This window comes from Pelodiscus sinensis, chromosome 5, assembly GCF_049634645.1.
Source record: "Pelodiscus sinensis isolate JC-2024 chromosome 5, ASM4963464v1, whole genome shotgun sequence".
In the NCBI taxonomy this organism is placed as follows: Eukaryota; Metazoa; Chordata; order Testudines; family Trionychidae; genus Pelodiscus; species Pelodiscus sinensis.
In genome coordinates this window covers 6204725-6231203 of record NC_134715.1, presented here as the reverse complement: position 1 = coordinate 6231203, position 26479 = coordinate 6204725, and the positions used below count along the sequence as shown (strand labels likewise).

Here is a 26479-nt window from a genome sequence, read left to right as displayed (position 1 = left end):
TGTGAGTTTCATTTTCACAACAAAGAGATTAAATTACAGTGTTTTTATGAGGTGCATTGAAAAATACTATCTTTGATCATTTTTACAGTGCATATATTTATAATAAAAATTACACTTTGATTTGAATCACTACTTGGAATATATATGAAAATGTAGAAAAATATCCAAAAAGTAAAATACGGTCAAATTGCTAAGGATGAGTAAAAGAGAATTGCACAAATACGAAGAGACAAAAATCAGGAAGGCTAACACATCAGAGGAGTTACACCTCTCAAGAGACATAAAAGGCTCCATAGATAGACAAGGATCAATAAAAAGATGAGGGAAAGCAGAGATCCTTTCCTTATGGGGAAGGAGAGATAAAAATGGAAGAATGAAGTGTTTAATGCCTTGTTTTTTTAGTCTTCAATATAAAGGTAAATTGTGACCAGATACTTAACACGGTATTAACAACAACGGGGAAGTAATGCAAGCCAAAATAGCAAAAGAAGAGATTAAAGAATATTTAGAAAATTGGACACACTCAAGTCAATCAGTCCTGAATAAATACACTCTTGGATACTTAAGGAGCTATCTGAAAAATCTCAGAATAGTTAGCATTATTTTTGAGAACACAGGGAGTAACTTCTTTGACAAGGTTACTGTCCTAGTGGCTAGGAGGGAAGTAGTAGATATGATGATTTTAGATTTCATTAAGGTTTTTTCTCAATACTAAATGACACTCATAAGCAAACTAGGGGAAACTTGGTCAAAATTAAACTGCAAGGGGTATGCCCAACTATTTGAAAGAGTAGTTCTTGATGGTTGTCTGTAAAACTGATGGGACTGGGCAAGGGAGAGGGAGATTATCTAGTAGAATCTTAGAGGGATCTCTCCTGCATCTGCTACTAGTCAGTATGTTCATTAATTACTTGGAAACAGACTATGCTTATCAAGTTTGCAAGATGAGACCACCTGGGAGTGATAAAATGACAGGATTATAATTCAAAACCACCCTGACAAATTGGAAAACTGTTCTGAAATCAACAAGATGAAATTAAATTAAAAGTGCCAAGTATGACACTTAGAAAGGAAAAAATCAAATGCACAACTATAAAACGGGGAATGACTGGATAGGGATGATAAAAAACAACAAATGGTCTGGTAGCACTTTATAGACTAATAAAACATGTAGACGGTATCATGAGCTTTCGTGGGTACAGCCCACTTCTTCAGATTGTACTACTGAAAAGGATCCATTGATTATAGTGGATCACAACTTAAATGGGACCCAATAATGTGATACACTTGGAAACAACTCTAATATTATGGGGTGTATTAACTGGAGTGTAATACATAAAATGTGCGAGGTAATTCTCCCACTTTAACTTGGCACTAGTGAGGACTCAACTGGCATACTATCTCTAGTTCTGGGCTCCATCCTTTAGGAAAGATGTGAACAAATTGCAGATATTCTAGAGGAAAGCAACCAAAATTACAGTAAATTTAGAAAATCTGACCTTTGAGGTAAGGCGAAAAAAATGTGCATATTTAGTCTTAAGAAAAAAAGACTGGAGACCCACTAACACTCTCCAGATATGTTAAGGGGCTATTACAAAGAGGATGGTGATCAACTGTTGTCCATGTTCACTGAAGATAGGACAAGAAGTAATGGGCTTACTGGGCTGCAAGAGAGATTTTAGTTAGATATTAGGAGAAACTTACTAACTTTAAGAGTAGTTATGCACTGCAATAGACTTCCAAGAGTGTCAAGTCCTCATCACTGGAAGTTTTTAATAACATGTTAGATAAACAGCTCTTAGGGAGGGCTAGGTTTACTTAGTCCAGCCTCTGTGCATGTCATTATTCCCCTTTATTCAGCTCTGGTGAGGCCACATCTGGAGTATTGTGTCCAGTTCTGGGCCCCCCACTACAAAAAGAATGTGGACACATTGGAGAGGGTCCAGCGGAGGGCAACCAAAATGATTAGGGGGCTGGAGCATATGACTTATAAGGATAGGCTGAGGAAGTTGGGTCTGTTTAGTCTGCAGAAGTGAAGAGTGAGGGGGGATTTGATAGCAGCCTTCAACTTCCTGAAGGGAGGTTCCAAAGAGGATGGAGAAAGGCTGTTCTCAGTAGTGACAGATGGCAGAACAAGGAGCAATGGTCTCAAGTTGTGGTGGGAGAGGTCCAGGTTGGATATTAGGAAAAACTATTTCACTAGGAGGGTAGCGAAGCACTGGAATGGGTTACCTAGGGAACTAGTGGAGTCTCAATCCCTAGAGGTGTTTAAGTGTCGGCTTGACAAAGCCCTAGCCGGGTTGATTTAGTTGGGATTGGTCCTGCCTAGAGCAGGGGGCTGGACTTCATGACCTTCTGAGGTCTCTTCCAGCTCTATGATTCTATGATTCTAGATGACCTCTCAAGGTCCCATCAAGGATGATATGTCATACCTGCGTTTTTTGTGGCACATTTGATAGGGGTGTTTACCGAGAAATACAGGCCATGCATGCCAGCTAGACCATTTACACCCACTTCTGTTCTCTCTCTCAATCTGCCCTTTGGGCAAGTTGAAGACAAAGGGCTTGTGTTGTGGAACACCATGCAGGGCAGGACTGACCGAGGCAGATCCAAGGTCATGGTAATGGAAGGACAAAATGTGAAAACTAAATTTGAAGTGATTTTATTCAGCAAACACTATTTTAATGTCCATTCATTTTCCAATTTTTATTTCCCTCAAAGGAAAGAAACTTGCATGGTAATAGAAAGACTGAAAAGCCTCTGCTCTGAAGCATGTCTCTCAGCTAGTTAATTATGCACAAGAAGCAAAAGGCTCTGGCTAGCTTAGTGCCTAATCTGGAGCTCATGTGTTTGTGTGCTGTGTTCACACACATTTAAATTGGTTAATTATTGGCGAGACCTACAGCACGATGTCCTAAAGCAGAATTATCATAAAGAGAACGATGACTAAGCAGGGAGTACATAATTATTACCTACCTATGTTCCATGGGTAAGGTTCTGATGTCCCTGTTTACATGGAATGGTTCCATTGAGTAACCTTATTGAAATCAACAGGCCCACCCAGAATGAGAGGCTATTGAGCCAGAATAAAGGGATGAGAGTCCGGTCTGGTATTTGAAAGTACAAACTCCAAAGGCCAGATTGTGATGGGTCTGTACATGAGGGGACAGTGAGGGGGAGAAAGAACAGTCACAGTCAGATCCTCTAAACTTCTTTAGAGGTTGCTTTCTCTGTGGGTCCCCTGGGGAGTACCTCATCCAAAGGTGCTCCAGGAAGGGCAAAGAAGATGTGGGGCAACAGACCCTACTCCTGTCACACTGGCCCATATATCAAGCTAGGTACTACCTGGGGAGGAGTCTGCATGCCAGGGTGGGGAATTGTTTTTTGTTTGGGGTCACTGACCCACAGGAAAATTAGGGGCCACATACAAGTGAAAAGAACAATACTCTCACATCACTATTCACACTCAACTTGGGGACTTGGGACCAGGCCTGCCAATGGGAAGGGCAAAGGGGGCAATTGCCCCAGATCCAGGTGACCCAAAGAAGCCTTTTAATTGCTGCTGGAGCACTGTGATGGTGTTCTGGGCAGCTCTTTGGGGTGCGGGAGAAGGGGACGGTGCCATACGGTATGCCTTCAGGCAGCGAAGGGGGTGCTGTGGTCTGGGTGGCACTAATGGAGGGCTGCCCTCCACACTGCCCCTTCTGCCTGAGACCTCACCCCTTCCAGGAGCATGAAGCTGTCCGCTGCACCTTGCTCATGGGCCTGGCATGGCTGTCACCTCCCTTGTGGGAGAAGGGGGGCATTGGGGCTCAGAGACTTGCCATAGGGCTGGAGCATGAACTGCAGTTTGCCTCACTGCAGAGGAAGTCCCAAGCCTCCCTGTAAGCAAGATTAAAGTAAGCCTCGCCCACAGGCTGGAGGCTCTCCTCTCTCATCCTAAAAGATGGTGTAATCTTTGCAGTTGCCTTGTGCATCAGAAAGTTTAGGGTGTAGCATAATACCAGGGAAACTTCCTGAGAGCAAGATCCACCCTTTGACTGTGGAACAATCTGCCAAGGGAAACATAATGCCAGCTCCATTCCCAGACACTTTTCAAATGTGACTGAACCAACATTTGCATTTGTAGGAGGCTGGACAGATGACCTCAAAGGCCTCAGGATTTTCTAGATGAGAGGTGCACAATGTGTGAATACATGTACAAATATACATAGGCAATTTCGAAAAAGATGTCCGGTCCAACTTTTCAAAAGAGCAAGGTTAGGCCTCCAAACCCATATTAGGGACCCATAAACTGGATTTCTGAGGTACTGAGCATCTGTTTGTCACATAAGAAATGGAATTTATGCACCCACATTAGAAAATGTAGGCCTCTATGTCTGCGCACCAGAAAGAAAGAAAAACGTTCAGCACATGAATGCCTGTTGACTTCATTGGGAGTTCTGTATGCAGAGGACAGGTAGGATCAGACTCTAAACCTCTACACTATTATTATAGACTCATCGCTTGTCCTTTGCATTATCTAATCTTAATGGGTAAGTGGAGCAGATCATTGCCAAGACATTAAATATTCTTATTGAAAAGTTACCTGGTAATGTACTTGTCCTCATTGATGGAAATAGCAGATGGTGGATGTTGCGATTTCATAGTCACTTTCTTCATTTATTTGAGTTAGATGGCACTACATGAATGGAACAGAATATTTTAAAAGTCTTAATCATTGTTCATTACATCTCTCTATTTGCAGTGTAGTTACACTTAAGTGCTACACTTGGAAAATGTGTGTTGATATATTTGGTTTGGGATAAGACATTAAAATGTTATTTTTCATTAAGGGAAAACAATATATTCTGCATTTGCACTATAAAAGAGGGCATTCTCACTACTTGTAAGACTATTACAATACATAGTCCATATAGTTCCTATAATAAAAGGGACTATATGTACTATCTATAGTAATAGTCCCAAATATTACAGCTTACAATGGTATTAGTAATTCAAAGACTTGCAGCAACTACTTCAAAATACTTTGGTATTGTTTTACAAGAGAGGCTTGATACTGGATGAAAGTAGAATCTTTGGCACAGCATAGAATAGCTCATGGACAACAGATACAAAATTGCCTCAGGTTGCAAAGTGAAAGTGTCCTAGGCAGTAAACCTGAGGCAGGTTCCTATGGATTGGATGGGAAATGTTGAAATTCCGGTCGATCCAGTGAAGTCTTGTGGCACACAAAGTCAGAAAGCTGAGGTATTAAAACGGAAGCAAGGCTACTACTTGCATCATTATCTGTTGCTTTCCATATAGCTGTCTCAGCACTGCCAGACCAAAGAGACTCCTGGGAAGTCTGATTATTCAATTTCAGCTGCTCCCGAGTCATTCCATGGTATTAGAAATAAAAGGCAGACTAAGCAGAGTGTAACTGAAGAGAATGAAGATTACGTTTCTCCAATGAGGTGTCATTTGTCAACATTTGTCTGTTTTGTGTTGAGCAATTAAGTGGGGCATGGACAAGAAGAGATAAGAATGAAATCTCTCAAATCGCTATGGATTAAATTCAAAGATTCACTCTCAGCTTTTACTCAGGTAAATGTCATTTAAAGCCAACTGGCATGCATTTGTTTGAGGAAAGAGTAAAAACTGAATGTCAAATGCTGCTTACTGGGATTGGTCCAGTGTGATCCTGGACCAATCCCAGAAAGATGAGTGGAATCATTCTGCATTTACACAGCAGATTCTGACTATGCACATGGACCTAAAGGATCTTTTTTTTGGACTGATCCAATTCCCACCAAAGATAGCCACATATATTTCATTCACTTCAATGACAGATCAGCCCTTGTACAAGCTAAAGGCCACAGGACCCAGGCCAAATGGGGGTTTGGGTGAACCCAGCTTTACATCTGTAAGAATGAATGCAATAAAAGTTCAGAATGGCCAGAAATGAAAAGAGGGGGAAATTAAAAATCAGAAAGACTCTGGTTGGGGAAACATATGTGCTCAGTTCCTTCCATAGCATTCTTGCATACCAGTGTCTAATCTCTCTTCTTTAGACAAGATTTGATCCTCTGCTGACAGACCTTTATAGCTGTGTAAATGTATAGTTTATAAATATCCCAAATAAAAATAAAATACACTTAAGCAAAAAGTAGCAAGCAAAGAGACTTAACATTCCATTTATAGAATACCTTCATCCATTGCACCTTGACAGACAAGACCATCTAAGGCAGCACTGAGAGAAAATTGGCAGTCACAAAAGCAGCAGAGAACTGGATGGCTCTGCAAACCAATTGTCATCATTCTGGGCCAAGAAGATAGGAAAGGATCCTAACAGTTGGAAAGTATAAGAAATTCAGCCATTGGCATGTTTCCCTAACCAGAGTCTACTTTCATTGTTTCCTACCAGATTTAAATCCTGCCACTTAGCCTATAAGAGCAGAAGTGACTATAATTAATGAACTTTATGGGTAAAGGAGTGCAAGAAACTTTCCTCTCTGCCAACTCAGAGTTCAGTCACTTTTCAAAAGCTTGTAGAAGTCCACTGAAAAAGTCTCATTGACTTCAAAGGACATCGGATGATGCTCGGTCCAATTAAATATGCCTGCTGAGAAATGAACTCTGCTCAGTGATTACTGCGCAGCACGGAATGGTGAATGACCAAGAAAGGAGATCCCCATATACAACTTTTATTGCACTGTGTTCTCTTCCTCAGTGTATTCAATGGGAACAATTTAATGTACCCTGAAGTAATTTACTTTGATTTAGTCTGATTTACCAGTGCTGCTAGGTAGATACTAATTTACATCAAACTGAACCTGTGTGTCAGTTCAAATTGGTGCCAGCATCTGCACCTGCAAAAAATGATTTGCAGATATCTGCATCCACATCCATGGATGCGGATACCCATGGACAATGCTCCTTCTAATCTTTTCCATCCATGTACGGAATAAATTTTTTATGTGCACCAGGACATGTGCGAATGTGTATCATCAACAGAAACACAAAACGGAGCTGTGGGAGCTTTGCTAATCAGTTGGGCAGCATTTTAATTTCTCCTGAGCGACCACACACATGCACAACTTACATGGAATGCTACTCACAGATAAAAAGCAAACATTGGCGGATTTGCAGGGCTCTACAAATGGCTACGCCATTATTCACTGGTAAGATTTAAGATAATATAGAGATTCAGCCATGCATAAACAAACCCTTTTCATACTTTGAGAAATATTTATATTGATGGTGGCATTAGTCTCCTGCTGGCTGGCAATACAGTTAGGTTGGCCCCTTATATCTCACAGAATGTATCAACAATAGCCCAGTGACCAATTGACTCTTCGACGCCCAGCATTATTAAATCTAGATTATTTGTGCTAAAGCTGCGTTTGTTGCTCAGTGCTCCTATAGATTATTTGTTACATTTTAGCAGTCAGGTCATTCATTCAGTTAAGGAGTGGATCCGAAGAACCGCAGATGGTTCCTACACAGTGAAGAAAATCTTTCTGTATGGGGGAAGATTTTGTATTGCACACAGCAACAGCCCTCACTCAAAGACATTTGTCATGGACAGGTTCAGGAGGGCTCATAATAGATTTTGATTAGTTGATAAAACTTTCCAGACAAATTTCAAATGGATGGAGGGCAAAACACAAGAGAGCCACCCAACCAGTAACATTTTCACAAATTTTGCCAAGGATGAAACTGTCAACATTTCTAATTTTGAAAAGAAAAACTACAAAAAGGGGGGGGGGAGGTCAGAAGATGCTGGAAAGTCCTCATTACTTTGGCCCATTACCTCAGCAGTGCTGCTTATCGTGCTCCCCTGAAAGAGATGTTTAAGTCAATCTATTATGACATGGCAAAATAAACCTGGCAGCTCTTGGCACCCCTTTAGAGAGACACATTTATACTCAGACCACAAACTGTCAACGTTTCAAGCTTCAAACCCACATTGCTCATACTGGTTCCTGCTCTCCTCTCTCCTCTCTGACAGTTGGGCGGTTGACTGGTTTCCATGGCAACTCAGTGCTAGGTTCTGAGCATCCCTAGGGCAGGTTTGGCCCAGATCTATCTAGGCCACACCCAGCTTTCATTTGGTCTGGCTCAACTTCCTCAGGATGCAAGGGCTGTCGTGTATTAGCCAGCAGCACTGGTCCACTTCTTTGCAGAACCTCCCTTACTCCAGAGAGGGCTCTAGCCTCTCCCAGTTCAGTTAGGGTGACTAATCTAGGAAATTCCCTCCTCTCACACATACCTGAAACAAAAATATCCTGCTTGTGACCAATTTTATTCAAATCCAGCACTACAGCCATCAAACACAGCAGCTTCTTGAGTGACTTGCATACGGGCATTAGCTAACGATATGCCTATAGGTGGAACAGACTATATTAATCCTATGCCATTTACTCTTAGATCACACTGAAGTCAAAACAAAATACAGGACTATGTAGCACTTTAATGAGAGGTGAGAGCATTCAGCATCTCAGAAATATACATTATGCAGTTGCACAAATGAATACAAGATAGTGCTGCATCTCTCTGTAGAAGCAACTATTGCCCTGCTGTATGCCAGTGCCTAGATTTGTCTGCCTTCTAGATCACCTCCCTTTTCCATGTTTGCCACCTTCCCACAAAGGGAGCAAAGAGTTTCCAGCTGCTGCCTTTAAGAGGACTGAGCAAGAAACAGTGAGAGGAAACTGTTCACTATCGGACGGATAATACAAAGTTGCCAGCTCTTGTTGCATTGCTTTGAGCCTGGCAACATAAGGTATTATCTTTTACAGTTTCTCCTGCTATTTAGCTGTACCTTAATCTCCTGACATATGAGGAGAGGTTGTGATAAAGAAGAATGTGCTAAATACTGGGCTTGAGTCTCTCAAACCAGTTTTACTTTGGTGTATTTCCACTGACTTAAGTGCATTTATCCCAACTTATACCAGTGAAGGTGACAGGAGAATTATATACTTTTCCTTTCAATAACTGGAAATCTCTCTTTTTTGGGGGGGAGGGGAGGAAGGGGGGAAAGCAGCAGAGGAGAAAGCAAAGCAGATTGAAATCAACTGAAATGCTTCACATTTTGGTAACTTTGACATGAATTTGTTTGCCAAAAAATGCCAACATCAAACAGAATATTTCATTGACATTTTTAAAGGAAATATTTCCATTTTTCTAATTCAAAATTACTTCCAAGATTCCCACCCATTGTATTAAAACAGAAAACCCTAGAGAGTTCAAAACTCAAGTGAAACTTTGATTATGAAGGGTTTTCTTCAGACCAAATGGAATTTCCGATTCACCAAAAATCTAAAAACAAAAAAGTTTCGGGTCAACCCAAAATGATTCTCCCCACCATTTTTTTTGAATGGTCATCACATTGAGACATCCTTTATTCACACAGCTTTATTGTTTGCCTCAGAATCTAATGCAGCTATCTATTCTAGAAGGATAGTTCAACAAAATGTATACTGAACATGCTGCATAGTACACAGGGGTTTACATTATAGATACAAGGATGTATGCGTGACCCTTAATTCTTTTTAGTTTAGGTTCCATGGGGACACTTTATTATTTCACTTTTTGGTGTGTACCCTGGTATTCCTTTTGTTGGTTTGGTTTTATTTAACATTTGTGGATATAAACATATGTAAGAAGCAATCCACTTTCCACAAGCATAAAATGGATTTTATCTGCTTTTATACTGTTCTATGATGCTGTAAGTTAGGTGTAGCATACCGAGCACTCCTTTGTTTTAAAGGACTTTACTTATCCCCAGTGCCTCAATAACTCTAATTGAAAATAAAATACATTTCTATTTATTTTGCATCTATTTAGACACCTAGAAAGATGACAAAAAACCCAGCATTACTGTTTCAATGCATAACACAGGGCAATGCTCACAAGTGTGATAAAACCAACTTAACTGGTTGAATAAGTCAGATTTTACATCTAGCTTGGATCATGGCAGCAGTGCAAAGCAGCTAGAGTATGTTGATGAATGTGGCCCAGTAGTTCTAATGTTAGACACAAAGGGATAGAGGAACTACATACATACAGAGTCCTATTTGCCTAGGTAAACATCAGGAAAAGGGCTTTAATAAAAGGCTTACGTGAGCCAGTCTGTTCCAGTAATGGAGGGCAGGTATTTATGAAGAAAAAATATTTTAATGGATTCCTACTACCTGAAATTCCTGCTACTAGGAAAAAGTTAGGTCCAAGTGACTTTTGAAAACACAGTTGTAATAAAAATGAAAAGTAGCAGAGACCCCCTCATCAGAGACTTATGGCTTCTGTTTGTATACAAGACAGGTACAAAACTTTTTCTTCTGCCTACCTTGCCCCCATCGTCAATTACAGGGACTATCTTTAAGGATGAGAATAATCTTATAAGAAATCATTTCTGAGGGTTTGCACTACACATCTCCTTGGCTCTAGTACGCTAACTAGCTGAAATAAATTTGACATGAGATCTCTCCAAAGCCGCACTAATTAGTCACTTACTGACACTGCGCATTAAACAGAAAGCAGAGGCGCAGTTCCAACTAAATTCACTTACCTGGATGTGTGATCAAAATGAACTGAAGAGTAACGGAAGAGAGTCACATGCTGTTTTATTGAGCCCCTGAAGAAGCATGACAGCTCTGCACTCTGACAGATGCCTCCAGATAGTTTTATATACGAGTCCACAGAGCTATTAATTGTTACTTTGCTCACGGAGCAGGGAAGTGTTGGAAACATGAGACACTCCCTGTACCTTGGTGCCTGTTGGGAGTGTTTACCTTCCTTTCTGTGAGCAGCTGATAGGAGCACTCCCTCTTCAGGGCTACACACCTAAGGAGGTTGACATACTCTTGTTAACACTTTAATAGCTGATGTAATAGCAAAAAGGCAGACTGCTGACACTCTGTTCACTGGCCAGATGTATCCTAAAAGCATTCACCACCTGTGTGCTGAAAGTAAATCTTTTCTATGCTTGTTTCCCTGTTCCTAGAGTCTGGGACTCTTTCTAAGGGTTCCTAGACTCTTTCTAAGGGTTCAGTACAGCAGCCAACATATGCAATTTGCTGCTAAGTAAATAATCAGAGTCCAGTATGTACCCCCTAATGGGGACAGAGCTTGATTAGTAACACCTACATCTGTAAGGATATTGTGCAGTTATAGCAGGATATTATGTAGGTAAGCAATATTTAAGATTTACTGGTAAAGATTTGTCCCCATTACGGGGCTTAAGTCAGTGTTAACTGCACATCAGCTAATTGCCAAAGTCAGCTACAGGAAATTCCCAACTTATGGAAGGGTTGTGTTCCAAAAGTTTGTTTGTAAGTCGGTTGTTTGGAACTCGGAACACATTTCCCCATAGAAACATTACAAATGCCGGTGAGTTTTCTAGGCTAGCCCACAAAACCCTATTTAACCCATAATATAGCTGAAGTACTGTACATCTGCAATGAAAAACAGTAGAAAACAATACTGTTGCAACACTAGTCATTACAGGTGTATCACTGTTACTACCTATCAGACATGATTAGGGTCGTTTCTTGGCTCACAAATGGAGTGACACACTGCTTTTCCCTCGGGAGCGAACAAGCCACTGTGTAGCATACACAGATGTAGCATATAGTATGTGGTATGCTGTCCTGCCGCAAGTGGGTCCCAAGGCGATGACTTGTTCACATATGCCCGAATTATTAAAATAATAATATGTTACGGAGCTCTGTGCATACGTGCAGATGGTTGGAGGTGTGTGATTAGTGGACGGCCTGTACTTGCATAGTAAGTTGCAGTTGAAATGCTGCTCTGTACTATGTATAGGCCACATCACAAGGCTATGGGCATTCATTTCTCTTGAGTGGCTGCTAGTTTGTAGGCAAGATGGAAGAAAGTCCATGGAGGTTGTGATGAAAAAGAAGAACGTGTAAAAATACTGAGCCTGAGTTTATCCTCACAAGCCAATTTTACTTGTACCTCCAGTGACTTTCATAAAGTTACCCCAGTTGAAACCAGTGCAGATAAGCAGAGAATCAGATACTCTGCACTAAATATAAAGGGTATTATTGCTTATCCTCTAAATATTTAACTTCAGGTCATTCAATTTCCACTCACAGCTCTGCATGCAGGGTGATTGGTTGGCTGCACAAAATAGTGTATTTGGTTTGCGGAAACTATGCTTATCTAATACCGTTCAATTCTACAGCTTGTACTAGTGGTGACTGTTTCACATTAACACCTCCCGCACAGTAACTGCCAAACGCACAGATGGCATGTGTTTCATAGTTGTGCATTTTGTAATTGCAGTGGAGTGCATAATAATAAGCTGTCTTGAAAGAGGCACTGTAATGGCTAGATAAGCATATTAGCTTTCATTCAGTTCATGGGTACATGACGACACTGTGAATGGTATTGCACTATTGCTCCAGTTTTTCTGCTGGGTATGGTGGGAGTAGACTGTGTCATTAAGATTACAGCAGAAGCTTCTCACCTTAATGCTTGTGATGGGTCTGGAGCAGAAAATTCACATATGGATCCAGATTCCAAGGTACCCCAAAGTCACATGTGCTTAGATGCAGAGTTTTGGTGCAAGTCCCCCACAGCTTAAGACTCGTGAATATTTCACTATTTTGCAAGATGGTGCAGAGGAAAAGGATAACATTCACATGCATGCCTGGGAACCAAAGTGAAGATACAAGCAACCAATGATTCTGAGAGGGTCTTCCAACTGAAAATCTGGACCACATTTACCATTTTTATAGTCCAATTTTTGTCTGGATCATTCTTTGGGGAAAATAGGGGAAGTGAGTCTGGAACAAAAATATTTGAAATTTAGGTCCAGGTCCTAAATCAGCAGAGCTTCACTGCCATCAATGGATTTACATCAATATACATTGGTCCAAAACAATCTCAAATGCCATAAAATAAAAATAAAACAAATAAATAATTAAAAAAGATCCCCAACTCACTTAATAAGCAGTGGGTCATCTGGAAAAATCAGAGTAGACAGACTTGCATTGGCAGGACTTGAGCTATTACACTAAAAATAGCAGTGTAGCCATTGTATCATGGTCTGAAGTACAGAACCACAGACCTAAGGAGGAAGTGGGCTGGGGAGTCTGAGTTGCATCTCTACGCTGCTATTGTCAGTGTGCTAGCACAGCCACTCTAGCAGGAGTATAGACATACCACATTTCACGGTCCTTCCCCTGAGCAGCCTAGAGGCTGGCAAAACCTAGCTCTGAAAAGCTTGACTTTCATTTGGTCTTTGTGTGCAGATATAATCCAGCTGGTACATGGAATCTTAGAAAAGCAGGGCTGGAAGGGAGCTGGAGAGGTCATCCAGTCCAGCCCCCTGAGGCTGGGCCAAGACATCATCCCTAACAGCTGTTTATCCAACCTGTTTTTAAAAATCTCCAGTGATGGGAGTTCTACAACCTTGCTTGGAGGCCTAATACAGAGAGAAAGATTTTTTTGCCCTCTAAGCTAAACCTCCCTTGCTGCAGAGTAAGCCATAAGAACATAAGAACGGCCGTACTGGGTCAGACCAAAGGTCCATTTAGCCCAGTATCCTGTCTACCGACAGTGGCCAGCACCAGGTGCCCCAGAGAGTGTGGACAGAAGACAATGATCAAGCAATTTGTCTCCTGCCATCCCTCTCCAGCCTCTGACAGACAGAGGCCAAGGACACCATTTTATCCCCTGGCTAATAGCCTTTTATGGACCTAACCTCCATGAAATTATCTAGCTTCTCTTTAAACTCTATTATAGTCCTAGCCTCTGGCAAGGAGTTCCACAGGTTGACTACACACTGTGTGAAGAAGAACTTTCTTTTATTAGTTTTAAACCTGCTACCCATTAATTTCATTTGGTGTCCCCTTGTTCTTCTATTTAGGGAACTAATAAATAACTTTTCTTTATCGGCCCTCTCCACACCACTCATGATTTTATAGACCTCTATCATATCCCCCCTCAGCCTCCTCTTTTCTAACCTGAAAAGTCCCAGTCACTTTAACCTCTCCTCATAGGGGACCCGTTCCAAACCCCTAATCATTTTAGTTGCCCTTTTCTGAACCCTTTCCAAGGCCAAAATATCTTTTTTGAGGTGAGGAGACCACATCTGTACACAGTATTCAAGATGTGGGTGTACTATAGTTTCATACAGGGGCAGTAAGATATTCTGGGTCTTATTTTCTGACCCTTTCCTAATAATTCCTAGCATCCTATTTGCCTTTTTGACCGCCGCTGCACACTGTGTAAAAGTTTTCAGAGAACTGTCCACGATAACTCCAAGATCTCTTTCCCGATTTGTCGTAGCCAAATTAGCCCCCATCATACTGTACGTATAGTTGGGGTTATTTTTCCCGATGTGCATTACTTTACACTTATCCATATTAAATTTCATTTGCCATTTTGTTGCCCAATCACTCAGTTTAGTGAGATCTTCTTGGAGTCCCTCACAGTCTGCTTCTGTCCTGACTATCCTAAACAGTTTTGTATCATCTGCAAACTTTACTACCTCACTGCTTACTCCTTTCTCCAGATCATTTATGAATAAGTTGAAAAGGATTGGTCCCAGCACTGACCCTTGGGGTACACCACTAGTTACCCCTCTCCAATCTGAAAATTTACCATTTATTCCTACCCTTTGTTTCCTGTCTTTTAACCAGTTCTCAATCCAATAAGAAGCCCATTACTTCTTATCCTACTTAACAATTAACAGCTGATCAGAGTCCTTTTTATAGAAGACTGTAACATATTTGAAGACTTATCAGTCCTGCACCCTTTTCTCAAGACCAAACATATCCAGGTTTGTGGTTTTTTTTAAGCCTTTCCTGATTGATAAAATGTTTAGAAAACCTGACCTTTTTATTGGTCTCCTTTGGTCTCTGTCCAGTTCACCCCCATCTTTCCTGAATCATAGTGCCCCCACTTGGACACAACACTGCTGAGTAAAGCAGGACAATTACCACCATCCACATCTTGCATGACATTCATGCTAATACCATAAAATCTCGAGCATAATGCACACATTTTTCCCAGTTTTTTTAGCGTCAGAGTTGGGATGCACATTATTTATAGGAGGTTTTTTAAAAAGTTTTAAACTCACCTTTGGCAGGCATGAGCTGGGTGGGGTGGGGGCAGGCACGAACTGGGTGGGAAGGGGACCTCCACCAGCAGGCGCAAGCTCGGCATGTGGGCATCTGGGCACGGGAGGCCCCCCCGGCAGGCACAAGCTCGGCGTGCAGGTAGCTGGGCAGGGGACAGATTTCCTTCCCTCCCGTTCTCCTGTATAATGGGTGTGCATTATACATAGGAGTTTGAGTTTTTCATGATTGTAAGAGTCTAAACTCATGGTGCACACCATACATAGGTGCTCATTATACTCAAGATTTTACAGTATATCCCAGAATGGTCACAGCGCTGGCTCATGTTCAATTTGTGACCCATTATTACCCCACATCTGCTTTAGCAGTATAGGTTGAACCTCTGTAATCCGGGACTCCCTGGACCAGCAATATCCGTCGTCTGGCAGGACCATGGATGTTCCAGGACCAGAGAGTCCTGGTGGAGGGCTGGTGGCTCCTTGGCATATCACAACCGCAGTGTCAGGAGCTCAGTGCACCACAGTGGGGCTGCCCGGGAGGCCAGGAGCTCCATGTGCAGGGAGTTGGGATGCAGCCGTGAGCCAGATATGACCTCCCCTGCTCCAGCGAAATCCCTCTTCTGGACCAGTCAGGTCCCCAGGGTGCTGGACCAGGAAGGTGCAACCTATACTACACCAATTAGTCCCCCTTTTGGAGTGGTGCGTTTGGTATTTCCTTCTTAGGTGAAGAGCGCTGCAATTCAGTTGATTGAATTTCATGTTGCTGATGGCAAATATGTCTCTTCATACCATGGGGATTTTCCAAGCGCTCCAGTGTGCTGAATGGATACAACTTTAATGTAAACTGGGAAGCTATGCCACAACATGTCAAAGTTTCCAGGGGAACAAACCCAGTGTAAGCAGAGATGTGGCTGATTGAGGCAATCCTGATTAAACACAAAGAATGTGCTCTGTCTTCACAGTATCTTTTGGATATCTTTATTCTGTGGTAACATATTTGGGGCAAATTCCTGATGGTGCAAATGGATGAAACTGAGGAAAGTGTAAGTGGGATAGGGGAAAGACTGCTGGTCAAATAGCTGAGCCATTTGATTAACCCTTAGGAGACCAAAGTTCAATTCCCAGCTCACACACAATATTTCTGAGTGACTCTGGGCACTTGTTTAATTTACCCCATGTCTCAGTTCTCCATCTATTAAAAGCAATTAGCAGTTCTTTACGCCACAGGAGTTCTATGAGGGAGAAAAATCCATTGACAAACTGAAAGATTTCAGACAGTGGATGATTTAAAAGAACACAAATAAATTCTAAGAATGACACGTTTGCCTATGCAGCAAAGAACATGGACCACTTACTTCAATGGAGCTACTCTTGATTTATGCCTCTGTCACTGGAAGGAGAATCAGGCCTTCTTAAGAGGCTACCATATCTCATGACTTTGGTGGCAACTGCTCTCACTCGCCATGGTCTTCTCCAAGAATAGCCAATCAAAGCCTGAGAAGGAGCCAGAATTTACCAATGCACTTTGCAAAAGAGCCAGAAAAATACATCAGCAGCTCCCTCCCTTCCTCACCAGCATCTCCTGCCCACCATCAACCCTGCTGATCAAAACCTTTCCTTACCTCCGTCCTTGCTCCCACCCAGGAGTGCTAGAACAATCTGGATCTTGGGGGTGCTGAGAGCCATTGATACAAACTGTAAACCCTGTGTATAATGGAAACCTCTTCAAGTCTTGGGGTGCAGCAGTGCCCTTGCATCCCTAATTCCAGCACCTATGACCCTGCTTGTGACAATCAGCTGTTTTGTGGAGCACTGGAGACTCTGGGGGGAAGAGGAGGAGCAAGGGTTCAGCTGGTTGGGGATGGGTTGGGAAGGGTTGAGGGCCTTGGGAGATGGGGTGGAGTGGGGGCAGGGCCTGGGTCAAAGCTGGAGGTTCAGGAGTGAGCACCCCCGGCACATTGGAAAGTTGGCACTTATAGGGCCAGCCCCAGTGTTGGTGCCTAAGCAAAGATCCACATATTAACTTAAGAAAAGCTGCACGTGGTGCCAGAGCCAGAGGTCGGCCGCCCCTGCTGTACTCTGTGACAACAGCAGAGGACACGATAACTGTTTGCAGATAGTCTGATGCTCTTCATGAAATAAGTATAGTCTGAGAAGGAGTGACAGCAAATACCAATTGCTGAACTCTGTGGTTTTCACTCTGTTACTGCTTGGGAGCAGAATAAGAGGCAGAGACATTTGAGCTCTGGGTAAAGCTCAGAATGGAGACAAAATTTGTAACTTGAAACCTATGTGCAATCTGCAGACATGGTCTGCAGATACGTGCCTCTGTGGATAAGGATAACCAAGGATCTAAAGTACATATCCAGGGCCATCCTCACCCACATGCACAATCTGCAGCTGGGTAGGGCATCTGAAAATCGGGGGCACCACTGGGTCTTAATGTCCACTCATTTGCCTTTTCCTATCCCTGCCCTGTAGCTTTGCTTCCTCTGGAGAGGCTCTAATTAACTGGAAAGTGAAAAAACCTGCCAGAGCTAGAAGATCACTGAACCTGTGAAAGAGCCATTCAACAGGTATTTGCAAACCATAGGTATATGCTGTCATTGTGCCTACGAAAGCTCATGGTGCCTTCTAGATGTCTTGTTAGTCTTTAAAGTGCTACCAGACTATTTGTTGTTTTTTGAACTTCCTGTGTTAGCCCACAGGACTTTAGTTTAATATTCAGTTTAAAGTATTTCATTGGTGTGTTGCTGAAGATTATAAAGTCACAGATCTAAAAAAATCTGTCCCCCACAGCTGCCATTGGGCATAGGGGTACCAGTTTAATAGAGCAGCTTGAAACTCTCTAATCCGGCATTCTCTGCTCTGGCAACATCTGTGGTCTGGCATGATTTTAGTTAGGCAGGTGTTCACTTATCACAGATATGGACAACTTTCCCACAATCCCATAAAGTTTGTTTACAGCCACTGGGCCTGGCTCTCAGTGTTCTATGCTGTTGTTTAGCTCTAAGGGTATGTCTACACTACAGGGCTCTATCGACAGAGCCATGGTGATGAGGGTTGTAGACATAGCAAAATGAAGTGGCGATTTAAATAATCGCCACTTCTTTTACATCAAAATGGCTGCCGCACTGTGCCAATCAGCTGTTTATCAGCTCAGCGCGGTAGTTTGGACACTCGGCAATCGACATCAAAAGTCTTTGTTGACCGCCCTGGTAAACCTCATTCCACGAGGCATGATGGGGCGGTTGACAAAGGCTTTTGATGTCGACTGCTGAGCGTCCAGACTACCACGCTGTGCCAACAAACAGCTGATTGGCACAGCGCGGCAGCCATTTTGATGTAAATGAAGCGGCAATTATTTAAATCGCCGCTTCATTTTGCTATGTCTACAGCCCTCATCTACATGGCTCCGTCGATGGAGCCATGTAGTGTAGACATACCCTAACTTATCCCTAAATGTCTTCTAAGAGCCCAGTAAGCAGTGGAAGTGTGGGTAACGCTGCCAGACAATACTGACCTCCCGTGGTACGGCAAATTCTCTTATTCAGCACCGCTTAGGTCCCGAGGGTGCCGGACTAGAGAAGTTCAACCTGTACCCCATGAATACTAAGAATGGCCCTGTACATATCTTTAAAGACGAGTTGTATGTCTCTTTGGACTCGGGTACACTCACCTTGCCTAGTCCATAGTTGTTCTGTGTTCTACAGTTATTCTCCTAGAATTTGTATACTGTGTATTGTACTTCTCAGACGTAACTCTGCTGACATCAGCGGAGTCTCACTGCTGTAAAAATGATGTAAATAAGAAGAGAACTGACACTATTTTGCATATAGGCACCAATTTAATTACCCAGCACTACTCTTATGTTATGGCAAAATTATACAGACTGATAAGGAAATGTATACTATGAATGTTGAAATATAAAGCTAGGCCAATGTTTAAAGAGCTGGATTTTCAAACATGTCCAAGTGGGAGCTTGATTGTAACTCACTCAGGCTCTTTTGAAAATCCCATCCACTGTGTGTGCTTGAACAGAACCAGGGAAAGCCAAAGGGGAGAATGCAAATCACAGGTTGGCTGATTTCCAGTGGCTCTGCCTCCTGTTTGGCTGTTTGCAGAGATCACTGAGGTATTGCCTCTCTTTTGGCATTTCCACCCACCCTCATGTGTATTTCAGGGCAAATACTCAGGAGTATTCATTCTCCATCTCTTAGTAAAGGGAAGCCTGCTCTCCAAGTCTCCTTTCCTTGTTATGCTGCTGCCCTTCTAACAAGGCATCAAATAGCTACCCACAGGGAATTTCAGCCCTCTAACTCCCCTTACATATCATAAATACCACAGTACTGCACACATCATGTGCTAACTATTGCTGATGCCCCATTCGGATACATACTATCTTACACCATCATATCTTTAATATTTTCTGAAGAGCAATGGCATTCTGTCGGTGCTCATTTCAATTAGGTTATTTACTTTAAAACCCCATCACACTCTGCTGATATTGCCAATATAGTGAATGCCACATGTTGTGGACAGCCACTAGCTGAGAGCTGATTGCAGAAGTGGGTGCAGAGCTAAATACTTCCCCCAGTGCTCAGACTCACTCCCACAACTGCTATGGGATTGCATAGGTGTTCCTTAGGGCAAAATTAGGCTTTGTGGCTATCATGGGCTTTGGGCCCTTCTGGTTTAAGAGTGCTATCCAAACAGTGTGAAGGCAAGAAGAGAAGCATTTATGAAACCCCAGGGTAGGTTCGCCAGCACAATCGCTGTCTTTCTCAGGACACGGATGCACCTGTAAAGGAGGCAAACCAGCAAGTGACAGGTCAGAACCATGCAGGAATTACAGGAAGAATCTTTCTTCCTGGTTGGTTAGGGTGTGTCTCAGTCTGGAATTCTACCCACCTATTTCTGATGTTCTCAGCCCTCCAGGCGATGCCTTTGATTCCAGCCCACAGACATGCTCCTGCAAGTGAAAAATTTCAGCTGCAAATGAGCGAGTTCAACCTCAGAAGGGGTCCTGTCATCCTGGCTGCTGGGGAGCAAGCTGTGGTGGGAGAAGTGCACCTAGAAACCAATTCCACGTTTAGTACATTCTGGGACAAAGCCAGAGTGCTCCCTCATGGCTGCACAGCTGCTGTGCATAGAAGGCAAGTCCCACAAGACAGCCAGGCAATGGCAGGGAAATGGGAGCGTCTCTACATGATTGTCAGCGCCATGTTACATTCCCTCAGGTCCACACCCACAGCGCAGGTTCTAACAGGTGCATGAACTAAAGCAACCCCAGGCTTGAAATCAGGTTCCAGTGGTATTGTGGACAGGGGAACACTCACAGTGGGGCAGTGCTGGAGCAGTCAGTACCATGCCCATCCTGAGAACAGGGGACACACACTCACAGCAAGGGAGTGCACGATGATTGTGCAAGTCCAGTAGATCTTTCTATCCAGTTATTTCTGGTGGAAACAACTAGGGTTGCCAGGTGTCCAGTTTTGAACCGGACAGTCCAGTATTTGAGCTTTCTGTTCGAGAAAATAGAAAGGTCCGGTATTTTCTAAATAAGATGTAATGCAGATTGTGATGTAATGTCAAGTGTGTCTGGTATTTTTGTTGAAACCATTTGGCAACTCTAGAAACAATAGCTGGGCAGAGAGCACCCCACTGCCGCTGTGGATGCTCAAAGCACCAAGGTACAGCATACGATGCTCACATATTGTTGGGAAACTGCAGAACTTGTTTTTTTTATTCTCTATTGACATCTCTTCGTCCCTCATACATCCAAGAATAAAACAAAAATGACTTTCCATTCAAAAAGAAAAGCCCAATAACATTCCCCCACCCTGTTATCCACTATTACTAGTTGGCTGGGATGACCTCACAAAAGGAAATGGTACTTGCTGTGTGATGTTCTTGACTAGAACCAGAGAGCACATGGCCAGAGCAGGGAGGAGAAAGGAAGAGTATTTCTAGCAAAAAAGACCACCAGTTTGTTGGTGGAACATTTAAATCACAAGGAAATTTCATTTTCAAAGTAGATTACAAGCATTAAGGGACAGATTCTGGCTCCCTGAGTCATATTTTGCATCCTACTCCTCAGGCAATCTCGTTGAGTGGGTCTGTTCTCAGAATAAGGTGCTAATGGTTCCACGCTCTGGGCCCAAATCTCACACGAGGTAGGATCTGTACTCCAGTGTTATCTCTTTATTTTACACAGAGGAGATAAGTTAACACATGACTACAAGACTTAGATTAGAGGAAGTCACTGTGGCAAGGCGGGTGAGGGCTAAAGGACTCCTAGTTCTCCAACTCAAGTGCTCAGGTCACTAGGCCATATGCTCCAGGACCTGCCCATGCTAATCTGCTGTAAGAATTTCCTACCTGCAGGTTCTTTGGGCTGCAAAGCCTGCTACTGAGTTCTGGGGCTCATTACACCTCATTACTCCTCTTTCGTTTATAAATGAAAAGCAAATGTCTAGCCTTTTCCACTGCCTCAAAATCTAAGTTCATTACTAGCATGACATATTTTAGTAATTTTTCCTAACTCCATAGGCTGTCCCTGGTCCTGGCTATATCTGCTCATGATGACTTTGCAGCCTGTGGAGCCCATGGTGGTGGATCCCTAGATTCTCTGGGAAGAAGAAGGGCATAGGCAGGATGAGGATCATTTTATGATATCTACAAACAGCATGCTGTCTGGCAATTGCCGAGCCAGCTCCTTCACTGAACTGGGTGGACAGCTTCCAGCTACAAGGGTGGGGCAGCACAGAAGCCAGCTCAGCTGAAGGCAGAAGGAACAAGTCCCGGTGGTAACTATTTTATGTAAATGCACCTCAATAACATTGGGGGAAGCCTCTGTTTTGCATCTGTTCCTGCCGTGTATCGTGTTTACTTGGCCAATAGCTATTTAGGGTGGGGTGATTACTCTGGGCCCTTATGTTTTGGGCTGCAGTTTTCCAACCAACCTCCACAGCTTGGAGATCAGCAGGGAAACACAGTCTTCACTTATAAGATTATCTTCTGCATCTCATCTCTGCTAACCCAGGGCCTTTTCCCTGGAGCATTTTCTCTGGATTAAGTGTCTGCTTAAATCCAGCCCCTCCCCACACACTTCAGCTATCCATGATTGAGTCACATGATCTTTTCGAAAGTTAGCAATGGGAATGAGACACATCTCCCCTTAAAGAGCCAGTGATCTTGTGACAGGGAGAGGATTTCTGATTTCTGGTAGCAGCATTAGCATCATGCACTGAGGTCACAGATTTGACAGCTTGCCTGACACAGTTGTCCCTTTGTTTTCCCTCTGGCTCTGCATTGCTTCTCCAAAGGCGTCTTTCTCCACAGATCAGGACGAGCTCCATAAGAACAGGCTCCAAGTACAACCTCTCCTTTTCTTAAACAATATTTGAGGATGGTCATATCACGCGAGAATTCAAGAGGCATAAGGAAATACAAGTACATGACCCAAGAAACTGTGTTCAACTCCTAGATAATGAGGAATATTGAGGGCTGGAGTGACCCCTGGTGGCTTTTGCTGTAAGACATACATCAGAGCCATATATTTCATGGCCTCCATTTCTTCAGCTTCCCTTCCAAAAAATTAACTTCAGCCCGCAGCACATTCCGGCTACATTCAAGTCCCATCTTTCCACAGGGTTTCAGATGTAGCTGCTGTTTTTAGCTATCCACTCATGTTAAAAAAATGTCACTAATCAGGAATGGTTTATAAAACTAGCAGGCCGAAATTTTCACACCTAAATTCATGGCTCAATTTTCAGTGATGCTAAGCACTCAGCCCTTCTCACTGAGGCAGTGGAAGCTGCTGAGAACTCAACACTTTAAAAAAAAATCAGCGTAGAGCTGGTAAAATAAAGTGAAAGTGGGTTTAATGGAAAATGGCTTTTTTTGATTAAGTGGAAATTTTTGAAAAAAATCCATTTTTGATCAAAAGTTTCAATTTTTATGCTGAACATTTTCATAGTTTGGTTGACAATATATATCTAAAACATGGGGGATGACAAAAACTTGATTTATATATTTTTTAAAAGTTTTCATCAACAATTATCATGGGAAACAAATAAATTTAAAAAAATACATATTTTCCAACCAGTCCTACACCAGGCTTTGTGTCCTACTGCTTCTCTCCAGGTGTTCTCCCAGTCTTCTCCTTCTGACTGGCATCATGTCTTCCCTGGTCCGGTCTGACTCCCTGCCCCCACTCTTTCTCCTCAAGCAAGTCTCTCTTCAAAACACTCTCTTTCAAAGAGAGTTTTAGTCTCTGCCGCGCCTGCCCTCACCTCTTGCAGGTGTATTAACAGACTCCATTAAAAAGGTGTGCTAAAGCATCATTAAAACAATTATGTACAAATCATGGTACTTAACCAAAGGCATGCTTAATGGTGTCCTTTCCATCACAGTGCTCTTCCTTGCTTTTCTTCCTTGCGCCTTTATTTTGTTTGGCAGCAGCTTAAACTCCTGTAAGGCAGATTCTCTTTCTCCCCTTCTGTAAAATCCCCAAATATTGTATTAGTGGTATGATACATACATAGAAACAAACAATATGAATAGAATACATAATTTTATACAATTATCAATCTAATGAATCTGTAGCATAATATAAGAGGACAAAGTACAGGTTGAACCTCTCTAGTTCAGCAACACCTGTGGTCCAGCATGATTTAAGTTAGCTGGATGGGTGTGGCCAAATTTCCCACAGTCCAATAAAGTTTGTTGCCAGCCACCAGTCCTGGCTGTCAGTTCTGTGCTGTTATTTAGCTCTAATTTACCCCTAAATGACATTTAAGAGCCCAGTAAGGAGTGGAAGTGTTGCCAACACTGCTAGACAACATTGACCTCCCATTGTTCGGCAAATTCTCTGGTTCAGCACCGGTCAGGTCCCGAGGGTGTCAGACTAGAGAGGTTCAACTTGTATTCTTATTTTGCTATAAATCACTGCCCCCTCCCTATGTCAGTGAAGTGGGACAATCAGGGTGCAGTTTGATAGACAGGCCACATGGTGGGGCCAGCTCACAATGCATTGAGTCATTAGCTTTATATGAAGGAAACAAAGAGTATCAGAAAACTGCTCATCTGTATCAAATCATACAGGGAACACAGTGTAAATGCAATAAGCAACCCCCAGCCTACCATCAGACCTAGCACAACAGTACTTGCAATTGCTGCATCTGAGCTGTCCAAGGGATGGGCAGCAGGCATACTATTGTCCAGTTGGCTGAGGAGTGCTCACCAGCAATAGGATAAATTATTTTTATTTAAAGCAAAGACAAGGAAAGAATATGTACACTGGAGAGGGCAAAGAACACAGGTTTTAAGAAGACAATAAACATGCAGCAGTGGAAAAGAATTTTTTTAATAATTGATTTTGGCAATCCAATTTACTCCACAACTCGCTAAATGTCAAAGTTTAAATGCACCTCTACTTGGGGCAAGACCTTCACAGAGGTAGTATCCTTGCACTGTCCTCTGAGGCATCTTGTACTGACTGGTGTTTGAGACGGGACATGAAACCCTGGGTCAGACCCACCATGGCAATTCCTAGGTCTCTGAAAGGAAGATGCCGACAAACTTTACTTTCCCATTAACATTAAACACACAGACTGCACATCAAAAACATATAGGGTATGTCTACACTAGCCCCCTAGTTCCAACTAGAGAGGCTAATGTAGGCATTCGAAGTTGCAAATGAAGCCCGAGATTTAAATATTCCGGGTTTTATTTGCATGTTCCCATCCAGTCGCCATTTTTAAATTCCACTAGTCCGAAGTAACTGCCCGCGGCTACACACGGCAGTGAAACGGTAATTTGAACTAAGTCCTTAGTTCGAACTAACTTACTCCTCCATGGAATGAGGTTTAACAGGTAATTCGAACTAAGGACTTAGTTCAAATTACTGTTTCACTGCCGCATGTAGCCACGCGCAGTTACTTCAGACTAGTGGAATTTAAAAATGGCTACCAGACGGGAACATGCAAATAAATCCCGGGATATTTAAATCCCAGGCTTCATTTGCAACTTCGAATGCCTATATTAGCCTCCCTAGTTCAAACTATGGGACTAGTGTAGACATACCCATAAGGTGTCAAGCAAGATACAAGAAGAACTGAAATTGAGACATCCTATAGTAGAAAAACTGTTTTATTTTTCCTCTAGGTATGAATGGACAAGTGTGAGAAACTTTGGTAACTTTCGGGTGATTGTTTTCACTTTATTCTTCTTTTTTAAAAAAAGTTAGTGGTTGGGACAAGGGGAACTGAAGTTGTCTTTATGTCTGCACATAGAGTCCTGTACAGGTAGAGCAAAGAAAGCATGTGGGCAAAAATCCCCAAACCATACTGTCAGTTTACTTTCCAAGAGTGGACATTTAGATGAGAGCAAAATTAGCGAGCAAATAGTAAAGAGTAGGAAGAACCAAACCACACCTGTTCCGGAAGGGATATAGCCTCATGCTTCAGGGCATAAACGAACCTCTGAGTTACAGAGGTCAAGAAGAGATTTTGCAAGAGGGAGTGAAATCACCTGCCCCTAGGGAGTTTCACCTGAGCCTTCCTTTGAAGCAGTTGATACAGGCCAGTATCAGAGATGGGATGCTAGAATGATTATTGTTTCCATACAGCAATTGTTCTATTCCTGTGTTCCTGACCTAGTTGGTCCACCTGCACAGTCCTAGTTTGTCCTGTCTGCGAAGGCTGTGATCAAGTGAAACAGAGTGCTAATGGGGTAGTTGTTTTTATACTGTCAACAGCTGTCAAATAAGAAGCAGTTTGAGACTGTTCTTCAATATCCTTTTTCATCATTTTCTTTTCATTTCTTTGGAGTGTCTTTTCTTTGGCCACTCTGAATTCTTGGAAGGTGAGGGGAACAATCAAACTGCCCAGATTAGACTAAACTTGAAAAAAAGCTGTAGAATGAGGTGTTAAGGTCTAAACTACAGGACAGGTGTTTGAAGTGCTGGACAATTCACAAACACCTCAGACTTGGGACCTCATTTGTTAGCAGAGAGGAATCTGACCAGGTGTGCATGAGAAGCGCCACGCCTTGGGGTTTGGTCTTATGATTTTTTTAAACGTTTTAGTAAGAGGCAATGTGACTCTGACTTTCTGTAGTAGCATCATGTGGGGAAACCACAAACAACCTGGCATTAAAGATGAATACCATATTATATGTTGCATGGCAATCACGGTGAATGCATAAGTCAGCTGCAGTTGCAGCAATACACAATTTTAGTGATGGCCTCTGATTTCAGACATTATGACAGTACTACAGAGGCCTCACAGCCATACTAAAATAGCAACACTCTTCTAGAAAGTGACCCTTTTCCATAACTCTGGTGATGCTAATGGGGTTTGAAAGCCACTGGATCTAGATTCC

At 42.6% G+C, this 26479-nt stretch overlaps 1 protein-coding gene and 1 long non-coding RNA gene across 7 annotated transcripts in view; one reads left to right on the top strand and one right to left on the bottom strand.

The window, feature by feature from the left end:
- RASSF6 (Ras association domain family member 6) overlaps window positions 1-23589 on the bottom strand; it is an 80609-nt gene extending 57020 nt beyond the window's left edge. For 2 of the 6 annotated variants that reach the window (XR_012903948.1, XR_012903949.1), the window contains exons 1-6: window positions 18771-18880; window positions 16447-16585; window positions 12476-12658; window positions 10553-10827; window positions 8255-8366; window positions 4589-4681 (exon numbers count right to left, since the gene is read on the bottom strand). Coding sequence is in view for 4 of the 6 variants with exons in the window: in XM_025185814.2 (XP_025041599.2) it covers window positions 4589-4662 (74 nt within the window). In the remaining 2 variants the exon portion in view is untranslated. The other 4 variants (XM_025185814.2, XM_075929373.1, XM_025185817.2 and 1 more) reach the window with 4 other exon arrangements.
- LOC142829515 (uncharacterized) overlaps window positions 21767-26479 on the top strand; it is a 27147-nt gene continuing 22434 nt past the window's right edge. The window contains exon 1 of the long non-coding RNA XR_012903953.1: window positions 21767-21900. This is a non-coding gene — a long non-coding RNA (uncharacterized LOC142829515). The remainder of the gene's footprint in view (window positions 21901-26479) is intronic.